The sequence below is a fragment of the Liolophura sinensis genome, chromosome 1 (assembly GCF_032854445.1).
Source record: "Liolophura sinensis isolate JHLJ2023 chromosome 1, CUHK_Ljap_v2, whole genome shotgun sequence".
Classification (NCBI taxonomy): domain Eukaryota; kingdom Metazoa; phylum Mollusca; class Polyplacophora; order Chitonida; family Chitonidae; genus Liolophura; species Liolophura sinensis.
Window position 1 is genome coordinate 20024421 of NC_088295.1, and position 23509 is coordinate 20047929.

At 37.2% G+C, this 23509-nt stretch overlaps 1 protein-coding gene across 4 annotated transcripts in view; it reads left to right on the forward strand.

Annotated features, from left to right (window-relative positions):
• Positions 1-5: 5 nt before the first annotated feature.
• Positions 6-23509, forward strand: part of LOC135466181 (caspase recruitment domain-containing protein 14-like) — a 44727-nt gene continuing 21223 nt past the window's right edge. For 2 of the 4 annotated variants that reach the window (XM_064743566.1, XM_064743592.1), the window contains exons 1-12: positions 255-286; positions 3830-3899; positions 11531-11804; positions 13089-13214; positions 14777-14937; positions 16341-16443; positions 17427-17585; positions 18035-18105; positions 20530-20706; positions 22197-22322; positions 22564-22716; positions 22848-22955. In XM_064743566.1, the coding sequence (XP_064599636.1) occupies positions 11606-11804; positions 13089-13214; positions 14777-14937; positions 16341-16443; positions 17427-17585; positions 18035-18105; positions 20530-20706; positions 22197-22322; positions 22564-22716; positions 22848-22955 (1383 nt within the window). In that variant the 5' untranslated portion in view covers positions 255-286; positions 3830-3899; positions 11531-11605. Of the gene's footprint in view, positions 48-187; positions 287-3829; positions 3900-11530; positions 11805-13088; positions 13215-14776; positions 14938-16340; positions 16444-17426; positions 17586-18034; positions 18106-20529; positions 20707-22196; positions 22323-22563; positions 22717-22847; positions 22956-23509 lie in introns of those variants that run through there. The other 2 variants (XM_064743582.1, XM_064743573.1) reach the window with 2 other exon arrangements.

A 23509-nucleotide genomic window follows, 5' to 3' on the forward strand; every position in this document is an offset into this window, starting at 1 on the left:
TGTGTCTTAAACTCCTCACAAGTGTCCGTATCCGGCTTGCTGATTATGTAAGTTCATGATTATTGCCGAAGCTTAATAAGTATTCATTGTCAGGAACTAGCCTACCTTTTCCTCAACTTTAACAACACTTAAGCAAATATTGTGATTTCCACACGTACTTTTGTTTTTGTTATCTCCCCTGGTTTGTCCGTCACAACATATCCAGAGGGGCTGCAGAGTTTTGTAACCTTCGTAAGCCTGGGTTTATTGAAAGAGTTGAAAGCCTTGGCTGGATAAATGTCATTAGGTAAGAATTCTTGAAAGATCACCAGCAGATAAACAGCTGAGCCACTGTGTGTTAAGGCTCGTATGTTAAATTTTATTCCCGTCAAACCAGGCCAATTGCATGGTCAAGGTAAACTCTTTTTAACTGACCTAGCAGCCTAGTGATACCGATGCTGCCCGCTGTTGTGATTGACTGTGCATTTTTTCAACTTTAAAAAAGTGACATCTCAATTCAAGATGTCATAACGACAATCGTACGGAAAAAATTGATATATAATGTAATCCGAGAATGGGTAGAAATCAGGAAACAAAATAATAATTAAAAAATAACTGTTAATGAGGTCATAGGGGGATTGTATACAGGCCCTACCTCCCTGATGAGATCGATGTTCAGATTTATTATTAGATACCTCTGTATGTATTATTAATATGAGATTAAAAAATACTAAGAAATGGCACATTAATTTGAGTAATACTGGTATGAAATTTAAGTCACCAGATAATGAGGTTGGTTTTGTGCATATTTTCTGCCAACAGCCTTAACGAGCTGTCAGAGCTTTGTCATTTAGCTAAGTGTTAAAAAGCTACAAGAGGTACAACACCACATACTAAATTTCTCCACATAATGCATACGGTTATGAAAACAGGTTGTCAAAGAACCCCAGATTTAGTTTTTCATTTTCTAGATGACTTAAATGAACACATTGACTTTCAACACAGACTTTCGTTTACATTCCTGAAAACTGGATCCCATGCAAGATAACAAATCTCTGAACACGGACATCAACTATTTATATTGTATACGACTAGGGTCAGGCTATTTGAAATACCAGCAATAACAGTTACCATCGCAGATGAATTGAGACACAGGGAAATGAATGATGTTTACCCGAGAAGCAGCCAAAGGCAAAAATTTACCATAGGTAAAAATTATTTTGAAAAAATATGAAATGTTATGATAAACAAATGAAATTTAACATACCATAAGGTTATATACATGTAGCTACTGCTTATACCAGTCCGTAATACCAGTAAGTCTGGAAATGCTTGAACAGAGGTTAATTTCATGGTGTGAGAAACTGAGGGTGTGGTCAGAGATGTCAGTGTGATAAATCAAAACTGTTTTGTTGTTCACCATTGGTTCAAATTGATATATTTCCTTCTGTATAGTATTCATCTGAAAATGAAAATGGTTTGGATACCATTCCCTAGGTTATATAGGCAAACTAGACTTAGGTTGGCCATCTATGATGTCATCCATTGAGCCGTTGAGCTGGCTGGTTGGAGATAGGTTAGAGCAATAAATCTATTGTTTTGGGTGAAGTCATTATTACCTTTCTCACGTTTATAATCTTTATATTTAGGACCAGTAGCTAAATCTGGATACTCAAAAATCTTGATCATTTAAACGCCATTCCGCATCTATATTCTGTCCTAGTCCTATCCGATATTACTGTGTTTTATGGTACTCGGGGCTTTTCCTTAAGGCTGTCGTAACAATGCGCCGGTCAAAAGCACCAAGACAACATATGGCATCTTTGTGGGACATTATGTTGATTAGGCCAGCGTAAGAAATTGACCCTTTTGAGAAATAGACCCTCTTGAGAAACAGACACCTGTCATGTGTTGAGTCCGAACTATTGAATAGAGAGTAATATTATATTGGATTAATCCTTTGGTGTCATGCCTCCTAGCTTTTGTTCGATCACATTCGTTCTGGGCGGTTAAGCATAGCTGTACCTTACAATTTATGTAGGAGTACATCACAGCCCTCCGCCATGAATGAGTGACAACCCTCCTCCAAATTAACAAGGGCTATGAAACCATGCATGCAGAAGCTCCATCAGTCTGTCACAAATGACAACCATGTCATGATACACTGTATTTACATTATGGTTACAGTGAACAATTCATTCAACCAGGTAAGGGAACAGAACTTTGGTATGTGACAAGGCAGCCAGGGTTCCAGCTGCCATTCAACATTCTCGCAAAATTAGCAAATATTTTATCATGCAAGCTGTATTACTGAACATGTTAAATTAATTTTTAAGACCACACACTATTCTGATTGTGACAATATGCGAAAACAGAAACTGCTGACACAAAAGAACTATTCAACCAATATGTGAAAATATTGGAATAAATTTAGGTTGAAAAATTCCCCACCTTTAGCACAGTTCTTTTGAATTAAGAAGAAAGTCCTCTCCAGAATAAGGCTGACACCGAAGAACCATTCATCAGGTTTGACATAGAATAACTACTCATCCAGTGTAACATAGAAGACCCCTTCATCCGTTATAAGAGAAAAAACATTCATCCAGTGTGACATAGACGAACCATTCATCCAGTGTAACATAGAGGAACCCTTTATCCATTATAACAGAAAAGAACATTCAACCAGTATAACACAGTAGAGCCATTCATTCTGTCCTACTAGGAATAGTCGCAACTACTCTGATGATTGCTCAAGCTAACAGATCAGTTTTCCATCTTTTAGTTTAGCCAGAGCATTTCTATGTATAGCTGTTCTCCACTTTTATCAGAAACACTAGGACTCACATAGGGCTGACACAAAAAAGCCATTCATCCATTGTGACTTGGGAGACCATTTCTCTGCACTACTGAGCTGACAAAAAAAGATCCACTCATCCAATCTAACTCGGGAGAACATTTTTCTGGACTACTGGGCTGACACAAAAGAACCATTCATTCAGGGAAACCATTCCTCTTCAACATAGGGCTGACACAGAAGAACCACTCATCCAACCTGACTAGGGAGACCATTTCTCTGCACTACTGAGCTGAAACAAAAGAACCATTCATCCAGTCTGACTAGGGAGACGATTTCTCTCTACTACTGAGCTGACACGAAAGAACCATTCATCCATTCTGACTAGGGAGAACATTTCTCTGGACTGTTGGGCTGACACAAAAAAAACATTCATCCAGTCTGACAAGGGTGCCCATTCCTCTTCACCATAGGACTGACAAAAGAACCATTCATCCAGGCTGACTGGGGAAAACATTCATCTGCACAATAGAGCTGACACAGAAGAACCATTCATCTAGGGAGATCATTCTTCTTCACCATAGGGCTGACACAGAAGAACCATTCATCCAGGATGACTAGGGAGAACATTCATCTGCACTATAGAGCCGACACAGGAGAAGCATTCATCCAGGGAGACAATTCCTCTTCACCACAGGACTGACACAGAAGAACCATTCTGGAAAGAAAAAAAACACATTAAGTCATGTGTCCAATCTGGCAACTGAAAACAACTCCATTAAGCAAAACCAAACTATAGATTATATTCTTTCAGAACTATTTTCGTTCAGTCCTGACAGGGGAGATTATTATGCTACATCCAAAACAACAAATAGGTGGGAATGAAAGAACAACACAATAATTCATTCAGTTAGAAGAAACAAAAAGAAAAAATGCATTCCCAAACTGAATCAGTACAACTACTCATCCAGTTAGACATGTGGGCTGGCTTTTCAGTTTTTTACAGTTAGATATGGGATTGAATGGTACATGTAGTCAATCTGTTTCCTATTTCAGATTTGGTGTGGGGGCCTTCATGATCTAGCATGCCTAGTTGATACCAATGAACCAGAAGCCTCTCTGCCGGGTGAGCGTTGTGATCACTTTGAGTTCAAGTCCAAGATCATTACTGGCTTCCTCTCTGGTTATATGTGGGAAGGTCTGCCAGCAACCTATGGATGGTCATTGGAACCCCCTAGGCTTTGCTCAGTTTCCTCTCATCACAGTGCTGTCTGCTGTCATATAAGTGAAATATTCTTGAGCACATTTCATAAGCTGCTCTTCTATAGTGTATGTATGTAATAATACATGGCTGGTTACAGTGTGTATGTGTTGTCTGTTATGAATGGGTTGGACTTACATTAGTTCTCCTTTTGTCAGCTTTAGTAAGTTTTTGTGAGTGATACTCCTCTAATGTCATTGTGGTTGTGTTGTTCAGAAGTCATGGTATTATCCATCTTCCCAATGCCAAGGCATATAATGTGGATTTATGCCATACACAGCTGTTTTGGCAATCAAACTTGACAGTGGTGCTGGAGTGTAGATGTTATGAAGATGGGGAGTGCTAATCTGGTTTGTTTTATGATAGATTGGTTGATTTTGAAATGATTTGGAATGGTAGGTTGAGTTATATGTGTTATTACACTTATCCTCAAGGTACTAAAGAGCCTTTAATGTTTGCAGAAGTTTGAGTTAAAATGGCATTTATACATTCATGCATACATACCATGTAAACTGGTTTGAAGAAACATGTTCATTAGATAATTATATGTTTACCTGAATACAGCTAAAGTTCAATCATAGAAACTGACCTTTTCCCTGTTAAGACGGTATTGAATGGGATATATTACAGTGTATACCTTACACTTCCTTATTACTAAACACGCCAACTGTTCTGATAAAGGGCCAGATTTATAAAAAAAATCGCTGATTTCATTGGATGTGTGTGCTGTCTCTGTCACCCTTTTCCATATTGTTCTCATCATGCATATATATATATATATATATACTTTTGAGATATTTCTATGAACAGGTCCTTTCAGCTATATTTATATGGTTATATGCATACAGTGTAAGTAATGTTAAGACTTTTTACATCTACATGTATATATCATTTATGTGCAAGTGACCAAAAGTAACAACTTGCTTGTTTGTGTAGGTAACAGTAAGATTTCATAAGTATGATACTCTCAATTAATCAAGTCCAAAGAGGACATGATGGAAAAATTACATGTACATATATACATGTAACTCTGAATTGTGGAGGAAAATTGTAGTTACAGTGTAATATACAATCACGGTTGTAATGTGCACTAGCTGGCAATATTTACAGAACTTTTGTCAGTCAGCACGCCCAGCTCCACTTAATTGCTTGTATCAGCTGCATTCAGGTGAACTATACATGTAAGATTCTGTATTAGATTCCCCCGGCAAAATCATTGAGGAAGTTCGAAGTTTATGTATAGATCAGCACTTCCTTGAATTGTCTGACCCCTGGCTGTTCCAGTTTTTTTCAAAGCCTCTGGCCTATTTCGCCTTGCACAAAATGTTCCAGCTGATGAGGTGTGTTTGCAGATATGTAGGTACATGTATTACAATGTTACCGTGGCCAAGTACCATACAACAGCACCCTGTCACTCCCACCCAAATGTAGATGTGACCTTCTTAAAAGTGAACTTGACTGATGCAGTATGAAGATGTAGTTTATGAATTATCAGCTCGGGGTAACATTATTGTAGTAATTTTATGTGGGTTATATATATATATCAGTAACACTGCAGGTTCAGTAACAGTGATTGGATCACCAGAAAAGTTGCTTATTGTGTTAATTTGCAGTTGTTGTTGGTCAGATGGATGAGTGTTTTGAGCCAAGGACACATACACAAATTCAAAAGGTTTTAAATTTAGGAATGATACGTGTACAACAGGTTAAAGACAAAATCTCACATTAATCTAGGACAGCTTCGTTATCCTGGACTCCGTGCCATTTTGTTTGTGTCAGATAAGTTACTAGGTCATATGAATTACCTTTCTGACCATAATCAGTGGAAAAATTTGTCTAACTTGTCTGCGAGTAATCTGCAGATATAGCCAGGATATTTCGGCAGTGGAAATGTTCTTCCCTATACTCACGATACTGGCGGACATATCCCTAATGTGTCCTTAGCTTACATACATGTACATAGTAACTATAACTATAACATCAACGATACAACTGAACAACTTCTTTCTTGAAAATAGGTTATAATATACCAAAATATCATATCACAAATAATGAATCATCTCCTACAGTCTCTTACATGAGAGTTGATACTATACTGTACTAAGTTTCCTTTTCCTACCCTTGACACTGCTTTGTAACGTAACACTTTATGGGAATGTTCTACTGAAAAGAAGGCTATAAAGGAGGATATTTTCATGGAATTATGAATACAATACTAATTCTGTCAGGTGTGAACTTCCTGCTAGCATACAGTAAGTGTTAGAGAGTACAAGTATAACTGCTATGACTGTACATATATATAATTATCACACTAAGAAATAATATCTTTATTTTACACTGAACATAATTCATTTAATTTACATTGAAATTATTCATGACCATGGATGTCACATAACACACATTCTGCTCAGTTGGTTAGCGTGCTAGCACAGCGTAATGACCCAGGAGCCTCTCACCAATGTAGTCGGTTGCTGTGAGTTCAAGTCCAGCTCATGCTGGCTTCCTCTCCGGCCATATGTAGGAAGGTCTGTCAGCAACCTGCAGATGCTCGTGGGTTTTCCCTGAAGCTCTGCCCGGTTTCCTCCCACCATAATGCTGGCCGCTGTCGTATAAGTGAAATATTCTTGAGTACGGCATAAAGCACCTATCAAATAAATAAATAAAATAAAACCAGGGAGACAGATTGTCAATCTATATTGTCAAACCAAGAAGAATGGTTCCAATTCCACACGAACATTCCTACCAGAGTGAACCGGAGATAAACAGCTTTTTTATTCTAAAAGGTGAGGTGTACCTACAGGGGTGAACTTACTGACTGGTCAGCACATTTTTATTGCATTAAGTTTTCATTGACTTTATTATGCCCAGCCTGTGTGTAATCTGTACTTTAAATGTCAACATATCTCTTCCTTCAGATTTTGATTGGATTTTTATGAAACGTCATGTGAGGATATGCATGTGTTGCAAGTATTTGTATTGCACAGTATCAATTATTTCCAGGGTTATTGCCCTTCAAACATAGAATGGGGAGTCCTTGTCAAGACGTACTGTACGTCTTCCAGTACAAATATACATGTAACTGCTGTTGATTATCATGAAATTTTTGAGACATAGCAGTGAACAGGTAAGGATGTGCATGTACTGTTTGAGTTGAGTAGCATCAATTGCTTTCAGAGTTATTGTCCTTTAAACATAAATTTTGGACCTGTACTTAGTGAATGTTTGTTAGGGTTGGTCTCTCAGTTTTGATGTGTAGCGTGTTCATATATAGCTGATGGCTCTTTCCATAGGCTTTTTCTGTTTCCTGTTGAGACACCAGCATGGTGCCTTATATATAGGTGTATATATAATAATAACTGTTCTTTTTTAAGCAAACAACACTTGGTTATGTATATTAATTAATTCTCGATTTTGCATGATATTAATGTAGGATTTTGATATTTTCAGCCAGTCTAATCCAAATGGATGTTGCCCCCAAGGCATATGCTACTGTCTGAAATGTTTTCTGTTTGGCTGACAGGACTTACAGAATCTCATTATACCAATATTCACTGACATTTAGTTTATTTCATCATTTGCTGACAAATCTTTTGTACTGTTGAAAAAGAATTCTGAACATTGTTGGACATTCTGAGGTCAGTTCACAGTGCCTCAATCATCTCATTTTATGACTGCAAAAAATGTACACATACATACATGTAGTATCCTGTTTTCTATAATGATTAAGAGATTTTCTGCAATTCAGGGAGTTGGTATGAATTTGCTAGACAGGACATCACATGTATGATGTATAATCTGATGTACTGTTACCGGTGTACCGTGAATAAAGATACAGCAGGCAGTGGTGAGGATAGATTAATGTTGTACCGTTAACATGTGAATACCGGGTATACAGCATATAACAGTGAAGAGATGTGCACATAATAGTGAGGATAGATTATTGGTGTGCTGTTAGTCTGTGAATACTGGGTATACAGCATATTACAGTGAAGAGATGTGTAGATAACAGAGAATAGATTACTGGTGTACTGTTAGTTTGTGAATACCGGGTATACAGCATATAACAAGGAAGATGTGTGTAGATAACAGAGAAGATAGATTACTGGTGTATTGTTAGTCTGTGAATGCCGGATATACAGCATATAACAGTGAACAGATGTGTACATAACAGAGAAGATAGATTACTGGTGTATTGTTAGTCTGTGAATACCGAGTATACAGCATATAACAGTGAAGAGATGTGTACATAAGAGTGAGGATAGATTAGTGGTGTACCATTAGTCTGTGAATGGTGGGTATACAGCATATAACAGTGAAGAGATGTACACAAGACAGTGAGATTAGATTACTCGTGTACTGTTAGTCTGTGAATACCAGGTATACAGCATATAACAGTAAAAAGATGTGCATATAACAGTGAGAATAGATTACTGGTGTACTGTTAGTCTGTGAACACTGGGTATACAGCATATAACAGTGAAGAGATATGTCGATAACAGAGGATAGATTACTGGTGTATTGTTAGTCTGTGAATACCGGGTATACAGCATATAACAGTGAAGAGATGTGTACATAACAGAGAAGATAGATTACTGGTGTATTGTTAGTCTGTGAATACCGGGTATACAGCATATAACAGTGAAGAGATGTGTACATAACAGAGACGATAGATTACTGGTGTACTGTTAGTTTGTGAATACTGGGTATACAGCATATAACAGGGAAGAGATGTGAACGTAATAGTGAGGATAGATTATTGGTGTGCTGTTAGTCTGTGAATACTGGGTATACAGCATATTACAGTGAAGAGATGTGTACATAACAGAGAAGATAGATTACTGGTGTATTGTTAGTCTGTGAATACCGGGTATACAGCATATAACAGTGAAGAGATGTGTACATAACAGAGACGATAGATTACTGGTGTACTGTTAGTTTGTGAATACTGGGTATACAGCATATAACAGGGAAGAGATGTGAACGTAATAGTGAGGATAGATTATTGGTGTACCATTAGTCTGTGAATACCGGGTATACAGCATATAACAGGGAAGAGATGTGCATATAACAGTGAGAATAGATTATTGGTGTGCTGTTAGTCTGTGAATACTGGGTATACAGCATATTACAGTGAAGAGATGTGTAGATAACAGAGAATAGATTATTGGTGTGCTGTTAGTCTGTCAATACCGAGTATATAGCATATAATAGTGAAGAGATGTGCACATAACAGTGAGGACAGATTACTGGTATACCATTAGTCTGTGAATACTGGGTATACAGCATATAACAGGGAAGAGATGTGAACGTAATAGTGAGGATAGATTATTGGTGTACCGTTAGTCTGTGAATACCGAGTATATAGCATATAACAGTGAAGAAATGTGTACATAGTAGTGAGGATAGATTATTGGTGTACTCTTAGTCTGTGAATACCAGATATACAGCACATAACAGTGAAGAAATGAGCACATAACAGAGAAGATAGATTACCGGTGTACCTTGACTGTGAATGGAGATACTGTATAGCACATTATGGTGACAGTGATGTTTCCTTGATTGAACCTCTTAGTGCTGAGCACCAAGGAAGACAGTAGCAAGTACTAGTTTTAAAGTCTTAGATATGACCCAACCCGAGATTGATCCCAAGGTGTGTCGACTTTGAGGCAGTCACTCTAACCTATAGACCACTGAATTGTGCGGTCAGTATTGTGTGCTCTATGCTGAATACTGTTATGTTTAGTTTGTGTTTGTCCAAATTTGAGAAAATCTTAAAGGCTTAAGGTCTGACAAAGAATGTAAATGATTTAATGTGAGTTGTTTGTATCAAGTGACATTGGGTATGTCGCAAGTCTCCATTGGAGACTCCTGCTGATCAAGCCCTGCTTCCCGTGACTGAAAGCTTTCATTGCCATATCGATATTAAAACAATTACAAGGTGTCAATTAACATCTACTCACACCTAGCCTGGGTGAAACGAAACTGGCAGATTTAACTCATAGTAGGCCTTTTTTCATTAATAAATGAAAGTACCTACATATACATGCTTGCCTATGATTAGAGAAATGTTAGCAGGATACATAGATGCTGGCAACTTCCTGACAGCTTTAATCTGAAGCTATGAGTAACTTTTACGTATATCTTATATGGTTAGAGCAAAAATACTTCGGTTGCTCAACATTCATTGGGTAAAGTTATTATCAGTTGAAATCTGATCGTCTTGTCTTTGTGGCATTGATTTTGTGTTTGACAGCTCCTTCGCGATTAGATAAAAAATCAGGCAGTATATTAACAACTTGTAAATCCATATAAATGTTAAAAATTTCTGTCAGCGAATGCTGTTTCTTTGATTCACCTCTATCACCTGTAGAGGTTAAAGAATTGCCTGCTGCACGCCTGCTGTGATCAAGCTTACCGCCAGCCAGGGGTCACATTACCATTATAGTATTTTGTTCGGTTGAATATTGCCATATATTACGGTAGTCACACTAAGAAACCTGCATAGACAAGTACAAATACCTCTGTGCTGAGATTAAAGCAACTGTCATTTGAGTGGATGATCGTGAGGAGAGACGTACCATTTTTTGTGATAAGAGGTAGGCCCACAGAAAACGTGTAGTGATGATGATTGATATGTTAGCCTGTCAAACAAGGTGTCGTGATGAAAACGGTGATGTTCCAGTTGTTTGTGAATAGAGGTACTTGTGTAATATTACAACATTTGTACCAATGTAATATAGTCTTTGAATAGAGGCGTAGTATGATGATAAGGATGGTGATATTTTAGATACAACTGTGCCAGCCGTGTCTGAAAATGGGTACACTCATTTGTAGAATGATGGTTGATTACAGGTGAGATGTTCTGGTAGTTCCGCTAAACAGAATGGTCTGATTTTTACAGTTCATGTGTGACAGTCTGTACTAGTCAGTAGTAATCAGATCATGTGTATAGTGTAATAATTAATGTATTGTCATGTTTCATTGCTCTGATTTCTCAGTACGGAGTGCTAGTCGAGGGTATGAACAATTACCATTTCTGAAGTCTTTGGTATGACCTGACGTGAATTTGAACCCAGTTCACTCTACTTTAGGGCAGGTATTCTAAATATTTGGCCACCAAAGGCGTTCACATCATTAATTTACTACATGTGACTCAATATAAAACAGGCTCAAATGTAACAAACAAATTTTTCACTGTTCTTGTTGTGCAAAAGATCAGTTAAGAGAACTTGCAAATCTTCTTTGCACTCTGAGTAGTCTAGTGATAATTAGTCAGTTAGTGGTATTTAGTTTACAGGCATATATTCTATATGCAACAAGTTGTCAGCTGTTATAACAAACAAACTTACAACAAACAAGCACTCTTTCATGTTTATGTGGTATTGTTAGGCATATTTGCCCTTCCCGAACATCACTTTTTAAGAGCATTATAAGAAAGACGAGGTGTATATTAGAGCTACAATGAGAATTAAATGTTTGCTGTCCTTGTTTTCCAGTTTTAGAGTGGACACGCTGCATTTATACATCCAAAGTGAGAGTTAAAACCCGAGTATCAACAGGAACAGGTCAAGATGGCATACAAACTTGGTGAGAAGGTCACTGTGGGCAGGATCACTGAGGAAAACTGGGAAGATGTCCTGCGACAGAATTACATGGTACTAACAAGAATCCGGCCTGGTTACATTGTGGATATTCTCTTCCAGGAGCGTGTGTTAAATGAAGAAGACAGAGATGAAATCAGGTGTTTAACAACACCAAGGAAGCAAGCAGGTATGTGCAAGTCTTCATTAAAGTTGTGGGGGGGGGGGCTCCATGGCTCAGTTGGTTAGCGCACTAGCGCAGCGTAATGACCCAGGAGTCTCTCACCAATGCGGTCGTTGTGAGTTCAAGTCCAGCTCATGCTGGCTTCCTCTCCATACGTGGGAAGGTTCCACCAGCAACCTGCGGATGGTCGTACGGATGCTGGCCGCCGTCCTATAAGTGAAATATTCTTGAGTACGGCGTAAAACACCAATCAAATAAATAAATAAAAAAATCATTATAGTTGACTGGGGCTCCACAGCAAGCAGTGGATGGTTGAGAGTTTCCACTGGGTTTTGTCTGGTTCCCTTCCACCATGATGCTGGATGCCAATGTATAAGTGAAATATTCTTGAGTACAGCATAAAACACCAAGCAACAAATAAATAAATAAAATCATTTCAGCTGATACAATTATTTGTGCTATGAATGTATTCTGTTTGTCTAGTATCTAATATGGGTGTGAGTGGGTTGTGTGACACTTGTCTGTCATTCTCTAATACACCCAAGGTGTGTTTCCAAACCCGCATTTGGACTGGGTATTTGTCGGTTTTCTCACTGTTCGTGGGGCATTGGTGACCATAAGTGTTTGAGGGTTGTAACAACGGCTGGTGGTTTCGCCCATACATTGCAGTTTCCTTGACTCATAAAAATCCACCCAATAACAAAAAATTCTTGACTATCAAATAAACTCCTTACTTTCTATCTCACTCTATACAAATTGAAGTACCTCATGCAAGTCTAGTAAACCATGTAAATGTGCTTTTGTATAAACTTCCTCAAATGTCTTGAACACTTTTTGTTGTAATAAGCGTCATTTTGAGAAAATTTACAATGCCAAATGCTCACTTTACCTGGTCTGTTGCTATGACAGTTTTGTACCGATATCGTTGAAATAGTAAATATTCCTTGCCTTAAACTGGATTGTGTTGGATTCCCTCCATAACTAAAACAACTTCGTTTGTAGAATCAGAGGCATCTATCAGCCCCCAACCCCACAACTACCATTCCCTTGAATTTGTTTCTAAGATATACTTCGCAATCTTCTTGTCACCCTCTATATTTTATGTCACCAGCCAAAACCTGGTGATTGCATTAGATTGAGATAATCATTCAGTTAATCACAACATAATTTGATTAGACCATGTTGAATATGTGTTGTACATGTAGATAAATTAACCTACTTAAAAATGTATTAATGAGATGAAAAAACACTAAGTTGGTTGTAAAAATAAATTTTTGTTTTGTATTTTAGTTCGTCTCCTGGATTTATTGCCATCCAAGGGATATAAAAGTTTCCTGTCATTCTTGAAAATGTTGGAGAATGAATACCCAGACATTTACCAAACCGTGACTGGAAAAGAAGCTGTCAAGAAACCAGGTATGTGTAAAACTGTACAACATTTATCATTGATGATGTTAAATTCTGCATGTTTTGTGGTACTGTAGTGATAGTTTTGGTACAGACAAGAAAGTGCCCATGTTCTTTGTACCAATGCATGTATGGCATATACATGCATTTAAGCCATGTGGCAACAAAGTGATTGAACTGACATTTTCATTTTGTCGGCTTAAGTAGATTTATCAGCACTTGACAACAAAATAAAATATACATCAGTGTAACAAAATATTGCTAGACCTCATATTGGATAAAAAATCTGGACAAATGTAAAACTGATGGTCATATGCTCAGAAACTGAAGGTACAAAAGTTTTGATAGCTTTTACAAGCACTAGTTTTTTTAATTCAGCTGTCTAATGACCTTGATAATTGATCATTTGTTTGATATGTGAACCTAATGTTGATCAAAATTATGAGAGTTTGGAACTCTTGTTGCAGGCAGCGAAATTTGGCCTGCCGGCAATCGGTTACGTCTTTTCCGCTCATTCGGTTACGCCACGTATGTTTATCAACCCGATCGGTTACGCTAATTGTTTACGTGGTTTATGTTTCAGGCATCATTCTGGATCATTAATAAAAGTATTCAGCTCAATGTTATGTTTGTTTTTCTTTTCTATATCTAGCAGCTCATACCGTAAGGTTGGTGAACAAAAGAAAGAGAAATTTTACACTCACACGGTGTTTCAACGTTGTGTGTTGCCTGGTTGGTACTTGACTCCTGTGGCACATTTTTACGTGAAATTCCGTTATACAGGCTTATATGTTTGCAATATGCCCAGTCCAACATTAAGTACTTCCAGTAAGTGTCATTACGGTATTGGGGAGCGAGTTTGGTATCCCTGATTACTGATAATTAACGCAGTTTCCAACGCACGTGGTGTGAGTCTTACCACAGTGATATATATATATATATATACTCGCTACAGGGCCGGGAGAGACCTTGACGTCACAGGCCTATGCGTCACAGGCCTGTGCTCTAAATCAGAACGCAGCCGGTGAGGTCCCGTAAGGGTTCCATCAATCTGTACGGTAGACTCGACTAATTTGGGCTCGAGTAGCAGTTAAACTACATGTACATGAAAAGGTAACCTTGTTTTATTTACTTGCGTGATCGTGAAAAGATAAGTCAAAATAAATAATTTGAGTATTATCTCAAAGCCTGTAAAGCATATATGAATGATTACATTTCCATGTGACCAGCACAGGCAGCTGGCTGTGGCTGAAATCGATGTTTCTATTTTTAGACGCGTTGCCATACTGGCCGCGTTGTGATTATGAAAGCTGTTCAGTCCAGTTTATCTGTAGTTACCTAATGCACACTGACTCTAAGGACGTTCTCGTTGGACAGTTGGCCTAACCGATTTTCCGGTTAGCCAAATTGAACCGCACGTAACCGTTGCGCGACCGACGGTTTCGTTCGCGCCAAATTTCGCTGCCTGTTGTTGTGATGGTTTTCCAAGAGGAAAATTAAGCTTAAGTTTAAATCGTTTAGATGTTAAAGCCAGTTTCTTCTCCTGATTATATATTAATTGGACATCCTAGGTTATAACCGTTTGGATCGTTGGTCAAGTTTCCTTGAACACATGCCAGAAGTGTTTTCAAAGCTAAGATCAGAAATGAAGAATTCCAAAACACTGGCAGATTCCTTACACCAACTTCAGCAAAGTGTTGAGTTGATGAAACAAGAGAAAGCTGATCTAGAGGTGAGTGTTTTTACCTTGTAAATGGTATCTATATTTAGTATACTTCATTATCAGCATTTGTATAATAAAATTTTATAAGATGTACAAGTTGTTAAGTTGTTGTTGTTTTTGCACTGTGTTTATCTGCAGTTCCTGGCATAAATTTTGCCTATTTAATGATTTCCTGTATTCTAATAGGTTGTTATTTCCTGTGCCATAACTGCTTCAAATGCTGTCTGATTTTGACAAAATTTTGTGATCCCTCTGATCAAGTTTGAAAAGCAGCCAGATCTATGCATAAGCTGTGCATATTTAATGATTTCCTTGATTCTTATTGGTCATATATTGTCAGAGTTCGATAAAATTGAGCATGCAAATAAGCTCATTTTATGTAACATCAGATAAAATACAAAATCTAGCCGGATCCCTACATAAGTTTTGCATGTATATAATGGGCTCTGATTCCCATTGGGTTATGTGTTATATATCTGCTTAATTGGATTTTTCTTATTTCAGTAAACTTTTGTGCAGGTCCGTTTTGTAGGTGCAGGTGAAGTTTAAAATCTGGCTTGATCAAAGTTTTATATATTTAGCATGGACCAGTATATCAGAATCTTGTTATTCCCTCTTAAGAGGAAGGGAATGTTTCCAGCTATTTCAGGTCATGTTTTGTAATTTACTCATATTTTGAAACTAATTACATGTATATGGCAAACTAATGAAAATGACAGGTTACCTGTAGATTGAGTATGTTTAAACAGTATGTCTGTTATCGTCTGAATATACTTAAATATGCATAAATAATATGCTGTATGATTGTTAAAAGCAGGATTAGGAAGTAGTGGAAGGAGCATTGATACTCACAATTTTTGATTGCATTCATGGACAGAGGAATGTTCATAAATACAACTGCACATATTCTGTGTGCAGAAAGACACCTTAATACTGAAATATATTTACACATTGAACATGCACTACAGTACATTAGGCACTTCATTTTGTGCAATCTGTATCTGCACTTCATGTATGTTTGATTACTTTTCCTGTACATGTAATTGGATTTCTTTCACGTGATTGGATTTCCTGCACGTGATTAGATTTCTTGTACATGTGATTTGGATTTCTTGCACGTGATTGGATTTCTTGTAGATGTGATTGGATTTCTTGTACATGTGATTGCATTTCTTGTGCATGTGATTGCCTTTCTTTTACATGTGATTGGATTTCATGTAGATGTTACTGCATTTGTGTATTTAGTTGATTAATGTTTTACACTGAACTGAGGATTATGGCACTTCTGTGTCAGGAAGTGGCTTTATTGTGGGAGCATCTGATTGCATATCTGCTACATGCAGTTGCATTTCTGATACATGTGATTGCATTTTGTTTATACGCGATTACATTTCTTATATTTTGTATTACAGAGAGATCTGGAAATGTCAAGATTGGAATTGATAGAGCTCCCTCAGCTCCGGCGGGATTTTGATGTCCTTTATTCTGAAAATGAAAAGTTAAGAAATGAAAACCGTAAGTTTGATAACTGTATCACCTTGACAAGGTTGTTATTAAATACTAAGAATTTTTATCTGCTGTACCCTTGATGTACACAATGCCAGTCTCATCTACCATATTCTCCTTAATAGATTCTCCATATTCAGGCCACAATTGTAAAGGCTACAGCTTTTTTACCTTTTGCGTCAGTGGTTCTGCCTACGTGGAAACCATCTTGAATTTTGTTGACACTGATTTGTACACAATGTTCTTCATTCCATACATCTACAAATTTTCTTCAAAATTTCCAACAGCAATGTACCTTAGATCTGGTAGCGTATTACAGAAGTTGAGAGCCTTTGATAGCATCCTTGATATTCCCACAGTTCCACTGTCTCCGGGCCTTTGTGGTAAAGTCAATGCTGATGTTGCCGTCAAGATTATAGGAGATAATTTACTGTCTACTCCGAGGTGGGGAACTTACTTGTCAAAAGGCAGACTGTGATTTGCTCCCAAATTTGTGTTTTCCGTGGTTTACAGTTTTCCTTGGGTCTATGAGTTACATACACAGAATATGTGACTATGTCTCCCATGCAATATATATGTACCCCATAACTAACAGAATGTGTATCTGTGTGTGTGGAAGGATGATTGGGGAAGTGGGGGGGTGATCATTTGTGTTTCGTAAATACTTATCACAGCGTTCAGTTTACTTAACCTACACAAGGGAGATATAATTTAAGATAATGTGTTGTGTGAGGATTTCATTGTCTACAAGCTTGTCAGTTCATTGATGGAATTGCTGTTGAAGTGAAGGACAGCATATGTAGTAAAGGTTAGAACAAAGAATTGGACATCTATAATTGTTCAACAAAACGAAGTCAACACTATTGAAGATTGGAAGATGATAAATTTAATAAATTGTTTAACTGGTGTTGTGTTGTTGTATCTCCTAAGGCTTCTTTCCACCTAAATGTCAGCCTGATCACTGATTGATTACTCCTTTGTGTTTGCTGCAGATGACCGTACGAAGGAGACACTGGCCTGTATTCATGAGAGAGATCGCGCAGAAAGAAAATGTCGAGAACTTCAAGGGGATGTAGCGAAATACAAAAGTGAACTAGGAAAACTTCGTGGTGAACTTGAAATACTCAGGAATGCAGTTGAAATGGTTACAAGTGAGGAAACAACTGACAATAACATAGCCTTAGTTCCAGTCAGTGAGCAAACCTCAACCTAGAGGAAAAACTCACAAACTCACAATGTAAATGACTTCAAATTTTGCCCATGACTATGAGGCACATTTTGCCTGATTCTGAGAGTTATATTGGCCTGCGAAAGTTGTTTTAATGTTGGTTTGGGAAGAAGGAAGGAGGAAATCCTTCTGGAAAACATTTAAACACCCAAATTATTATTCTAGGACGGTTATATATCTCCCAAAGACATTGCACTTTTTGGATGAAATTTAAGACCGTTTACCATATTACTAGCAATGTGACTGCATGGCAATTGCTGTATTTTCCTTTACAAATAATTATTTTATTTCTTTGTGTGGTGGTCCTCTTTGTAGGATTTTTTTGTACAGCAAAATATTATGATTTATATTTATTTGGTTTTAATGTTTCAGTGGAAAGAGACAAAGAAAAACGAAGAACGAGAAACCAGGAGAGAATAACCGGACAAGTTTCAATTGATGAAGTAAGATTATTTTGCTTATTATAACATATTTTACCCTGTGAAGTTTAAATAATAATCGTTAATTTAATGGTCATATTCATTGTTTTGTTCAGGCTGGGAACGGGGAAATACATGGCTTATATTTTCCCGTCATTTATGAAAACCCGTAGTCTGCAATTGTGTTTATAATACAATGTTTATTTGTCTATTGTGGCCCTGTGGTTTTTCTAATTGTTACACTTTGTGGTTCTTGTTTTCTACTTTTCATGTGTGTGAAGTTGTTGGTAAACACTTCATTGCCCCATATGCAGCAGCATGTGTTCTGTCTAATTGGAACTCACTGTTGGTAGATCCTCGATGCTCACATGGCCTTGTGCACTATCTAATGTTCAGTGAAAGCCACTTGTCTTCCATCCATTCTAAGTGCTTGTATGTTTATCAAATGGGGCAAAACTTGTCAGTAACTTGCCATATGTATTACATGCTCAGTCAAAAAGGTTACTGTGCATTACTATTCATCATAGTCGACCTCGGAATAAATTACGTGTTATATGAAACACAGAGACCACCACGTGATACATTTGCCACCTGGTGAGTATTTAATGACTGCAGGCTCAGACATGCCAGTTTTGTGTGTCATTGAGCAACTTGAGTTATTGGAAACATTCATCACCCATTCAGTCAGCGGCCAAAACTGACATTAAATGACCATAACCAGGTGGTTGGTATGCTTGCCGCAGGGGGTTATGACATGGATGCATTGTTGGAGAAACTTCATAGCAGGGGCCGCCTAATGCCGGAAAATTTTTCAGGATGAAGGGGATCTTCCACGCTCTGGACATTGATGGGTAATGACACCTGTGCAGGATCGGTGGATTTGTTTGACACACCTCAGAAACAGACCTGAAAGAGGTGTAGAAACCACTCTAATCATTTCCGACCATGGTGGTCACATTAACGCCACAACAACAACACAGTTGTATGGCAATTACTTGAGAGAAATTTACAAAGGTGTTCAGCATTGTTGTTTGTTGACTTACATTAAATAATGCTTGAGATCATTTTTGTTAAATAAAGAATGAGAATCATGGCATTTTGGGGAATGCCTTACATTGCCCACTGTCCAAAAAAAAAAAAAAAATGATGAAGGGAAATAAATCAAGGTAGAGTTACACCTGTAAATGAAGTTACCTCCTTTGAAAAATTATAACTTTTCCACTTAATAAACTAAACTATTGTTTTTGGATCCGAAGTAAAATAAATGTTTCAGAATATGTGCCGTTACACAAATGTGTATGCTGTCTGGTTTTCTCCTTTCAGACTGTGTTACACCAATGTACTCGTTATAATTTTGCATTTAAATAAACTGAATTTACAAATCAATTTAGTAACAATTTTTTCTGATAGAGGAAATTACATTTTTCTAGGATCCCACATATAGGTTGAAAACAAGACTGATTTTCTTTTTCCAAAAACAAAAACATGCTGCCAAACATTGATTCATTATTTTTAGGGCAATTGTGATAGGGTCACATTTAAACAGGACAATGCTTGTCTCCATACGGCTTGGGTGACAAAAGCATTTATGGATGCAAATGACTTTCATGTAGATTGTTGACCTGCTAATTCACCTGATGTAGCAACTGTAGAGCACATTTGGATGTGAAGTAGATCGATGCTTGAGACGTTAGCTATGGAAGCCTCAAACGTTGATGCAGTGGGTAAAGCCTAACCAGGATCTGGATGGGGACTGTGCAAGCATTCCTCGGTAGCCTGGTGACTTCAGTGAGATGAGGATGTACTGAAACCATTGACATTTGTGATGGAAACACCAGTTACTGAGCTGGCCAACCTTCATTTTGACCCTTCCTCCATCAGTGACTGTGAAAACATGTTAGCGACGTGACTTGAATATTTTTTTTGTCTGCTCATTGACAATAGGTTGTTCTTTGTCCATGAAGAGAAAAAAAGACAGTATGTGTTTGAAAATGGAGGAACAATATATTTATATCTATGCACAGTTACTTTGTTGAGTGAGTATATATATATATATATATATATATATATATCTATGTACCTGAACAGAATTGGTGGTTGCTGGGGACTTTAGTTTCCTCTACACCATTGCATATTAAGTAAAAAATTTGTGAACATGGCATTGAAAAACATTGTTTTGAAAATAAATACATGGGTGTGTTGTGATTTATGTGTGAGCTACATGTAGCACTAAAAAATCCACGAATGGAATAAACCTAAATCTGAAATCTACCTTTATATTTTGTCCAGTCTTTATGTCTTTATGATTTTCCTGTTTCTCAAGGGTTTCATATGTTACTCTGACTTCAGCAGGAAAGATGACAAGGATAAGCCACATTTTCCACAGATTAGATGATCGAGTCGAGTTGCATACTGTCGCAGAGATTTTATTAGTTGTGTTTCTTCCAGGGTTACAAAGAGAGCGTGGACAAGAGCCTTACCGATAGTGTCCGTCTACAGCTAGAGCATGAGATAGATATTCTACGAGAGTCAGAAAGAGAACTTCAAGACGAAATTCATAATGTGGCTCAAGAATTGTTGAAAACCCGCACCAACCTTCATCAGGTGGAGGAAGAACTGAGAAGGGTGAGGTGGAAGAAAATATTTGGCGAAGTTTGTCATATAAACACAGGTTATGGATAGACACCTTTCAAATGAAAATATCCCCCCCCCTCCCCCAACAAACATTATCCAAAAGTACTTTCATTTATTTATTTATTTATTTACTTTTGAGGCACTGAGTAAAATGTAGTCTGATGTTTGAATTGTGTGGTGGGCCTTTTGGACTAATTTAGGATTATGACGATACATTTTCTATTCGGAAATACTAGTACCCTATTTAATGTCGGAATACTTGTAGTTTATTTTGTGCATGGATAAATGTTACACTAGTACTGTAATTGACTGAAAAATTTCATCCAATTGCCAAAATAAAAGTACAGCAATTTAGTTTCCAATTATTGGCATCCAACATCATCATGATGGTCCACAAAGCATAAATTAATATTCAAGCATTTAACTGCATTTTATTCAGTCCAGAGGAGGAAAAAGTAGAGAAAAAAAAGTTCTACAAAAAGTAGAAAAAAATGTGATGTTTTGGATATTGTTTTCAATGGCCTTTTCACTTTTACTTTTAACTACATACATGTACATTTATATACTTCTGGTGAAGTTATTCACTGTGCGTGTGGCTGTATTGGCATGTAATAACAAGAAACATTCTTCTTGTGAACGGGAAGTATGATAGAGTCTGTGAGCAAACCATCATCTGTGTTTCTTTAATATAACACTGCAAATGTAGATGGAAATCATTTCAACAGAATTACCACATGAACCTAAAAGCAAAATAGAACAAGGGAGCTAATTGCTGATAGGTATAGTAAAAGAGAAATCTTGACATACATGTAGCACGGGTTGCGACTCTACATTGTATATGGTAAACTGTTTCAAAAATATCCACACTGTTCATTGATTTGATTTCATTTATTACACTTACAAATTACATATCAGATATAAAGTCTAGATGTTTTAGGTTACTAACAAACATCATTCATTGTTTTTTATTTATTTGATTGGTGTTTTACGCCGTACTCAAGAATATTTCACTTATACCATGGCGGTCAGCATTATAGTGGGTGGATACTGGGCACAGCCCGGGGGAAACCCACGACCATCCGCAGGTTGTTGGCAGACCTTCCCACGTACCATTCATTGTTAATTTTGAAGTATAAAATAATTAAACGTGCATGGAGTCACATGATTGTGAATTACCGGTAACTTTGCCAATCATACATATCTTTGATTGATTATTTCAGGAGTCTGTCTACCAGAGGAGCAATATTTTTTGCTTTCATATGTTTTGATTATGTTGAGAATCACACATTGTGTTGACTTAGTGCATTGTTTAGAAATCAAACTGGGTGGAAAGGAGGATCTTCGAGGGCTATCCACCACATACCCAAGTTGGAGCTGATTTTGTGGAACAAAGATTGCATATTATGTGCTTTTTCCTCTTACTAAAATAAATGTTATTCTCATGAAAGTAAATTCCAATGATTGTGCTTTTATTTTCTTAGGCAATTGCTGAACGAGAGAAAAGTCAACAAGCTCTTGGAAACTCAGAAGAAAACTATGAAAATATAAAGATACGCTGCAATGATATATGGCATCAAGTGGACGAGCTGCGTCAAGAGAAAGATAAAGTAACTGAATTATTTGAAATATCTGCTTCGCATCAACATATGTTATGTATGAAAGAAAAGGAAAGAAAAACTGTTACCTGTGGCTTTTATCCTTTTGGATCGAATAGGCAAAAATGTAATGTAGGAAAAACATTTGAAAGAATAAAATAATTACTAAATTTGAAGTAGCTGTAGTTTGTTATTTTACTGCCATTCATGTGTTTCTAAATGTGTGACCTGTTGTGTTTTCTGTTGCTTCTAGGCAATGGAGAGCCAGCATTTTTACCTGAACATGTATAATAAGGTGAGTTTGGAGCGTGACCGTCTGAGTTCTCAGTTGAAGAAGTTAGAGAGTCAGTATGATGACACCAAGAAACAGCTGGACAAATTGAAACAGGACATGAGGAGTTCACTGGTGAGTCCCCTTCTAACCCTAGAGCTACTCTTCATTTGGTACTTGGCACTCTTTGTTGCCTAAGATGAATTTATGTTAATTCTTCTGTTGCATGTGATGAATTGTGCTTATGTGAATTATTATTTTTTCAGCAATCTTCAAATGATAGTGTGGACTTTAATGACACTGTTCATCAGTGGATAAATCGCCTTGAAGAGAAGAGATTATTTGGGGCCTGTACTGGTACTTCATCCAGTGAAGTAAGTCATACAGCTTGTTTATACCCCTATTTCACTGATGAGTATTGTCGCAGTCAGGAATGTAGTCCATGTTTTTATCCATGAGTTCATTACCATATACATACTTTAAAATTAGTATAATTTCTATAATTATCGACAGTTTTTTTGCAGTAGGGGATTTAAGAAATAATGATCCTGCTATAACAGATTTACACTCAGGTAAATTGTTGAGGTATGTTGTACCTTTGACCTAACATTTTGTAACCTCAAGCCCCATAGTAAGAACATTATTTTATAATATAACCCTTCTCAAAACATATAATGATCAAGTAAAGTAAACATTTTCATACCTGTACAAAGCAGCACTGGAAGATCCCAACAAACTTATTCTAAATTGCCCGTGAAATACAATGTCACACATCAGGTGAAAACCTTGCTTCTAAACAAGAAACCGCTTAGGTGGCCTCATCCTTCAAAATAAGGAGACCTGGGATCAAACCTGGGTCTGGTCATATCAAAGATTTTAAAAATGGTACTTGTTGCTGCTTTGCTGGGTATTCAGTTGTAAGAGGTTT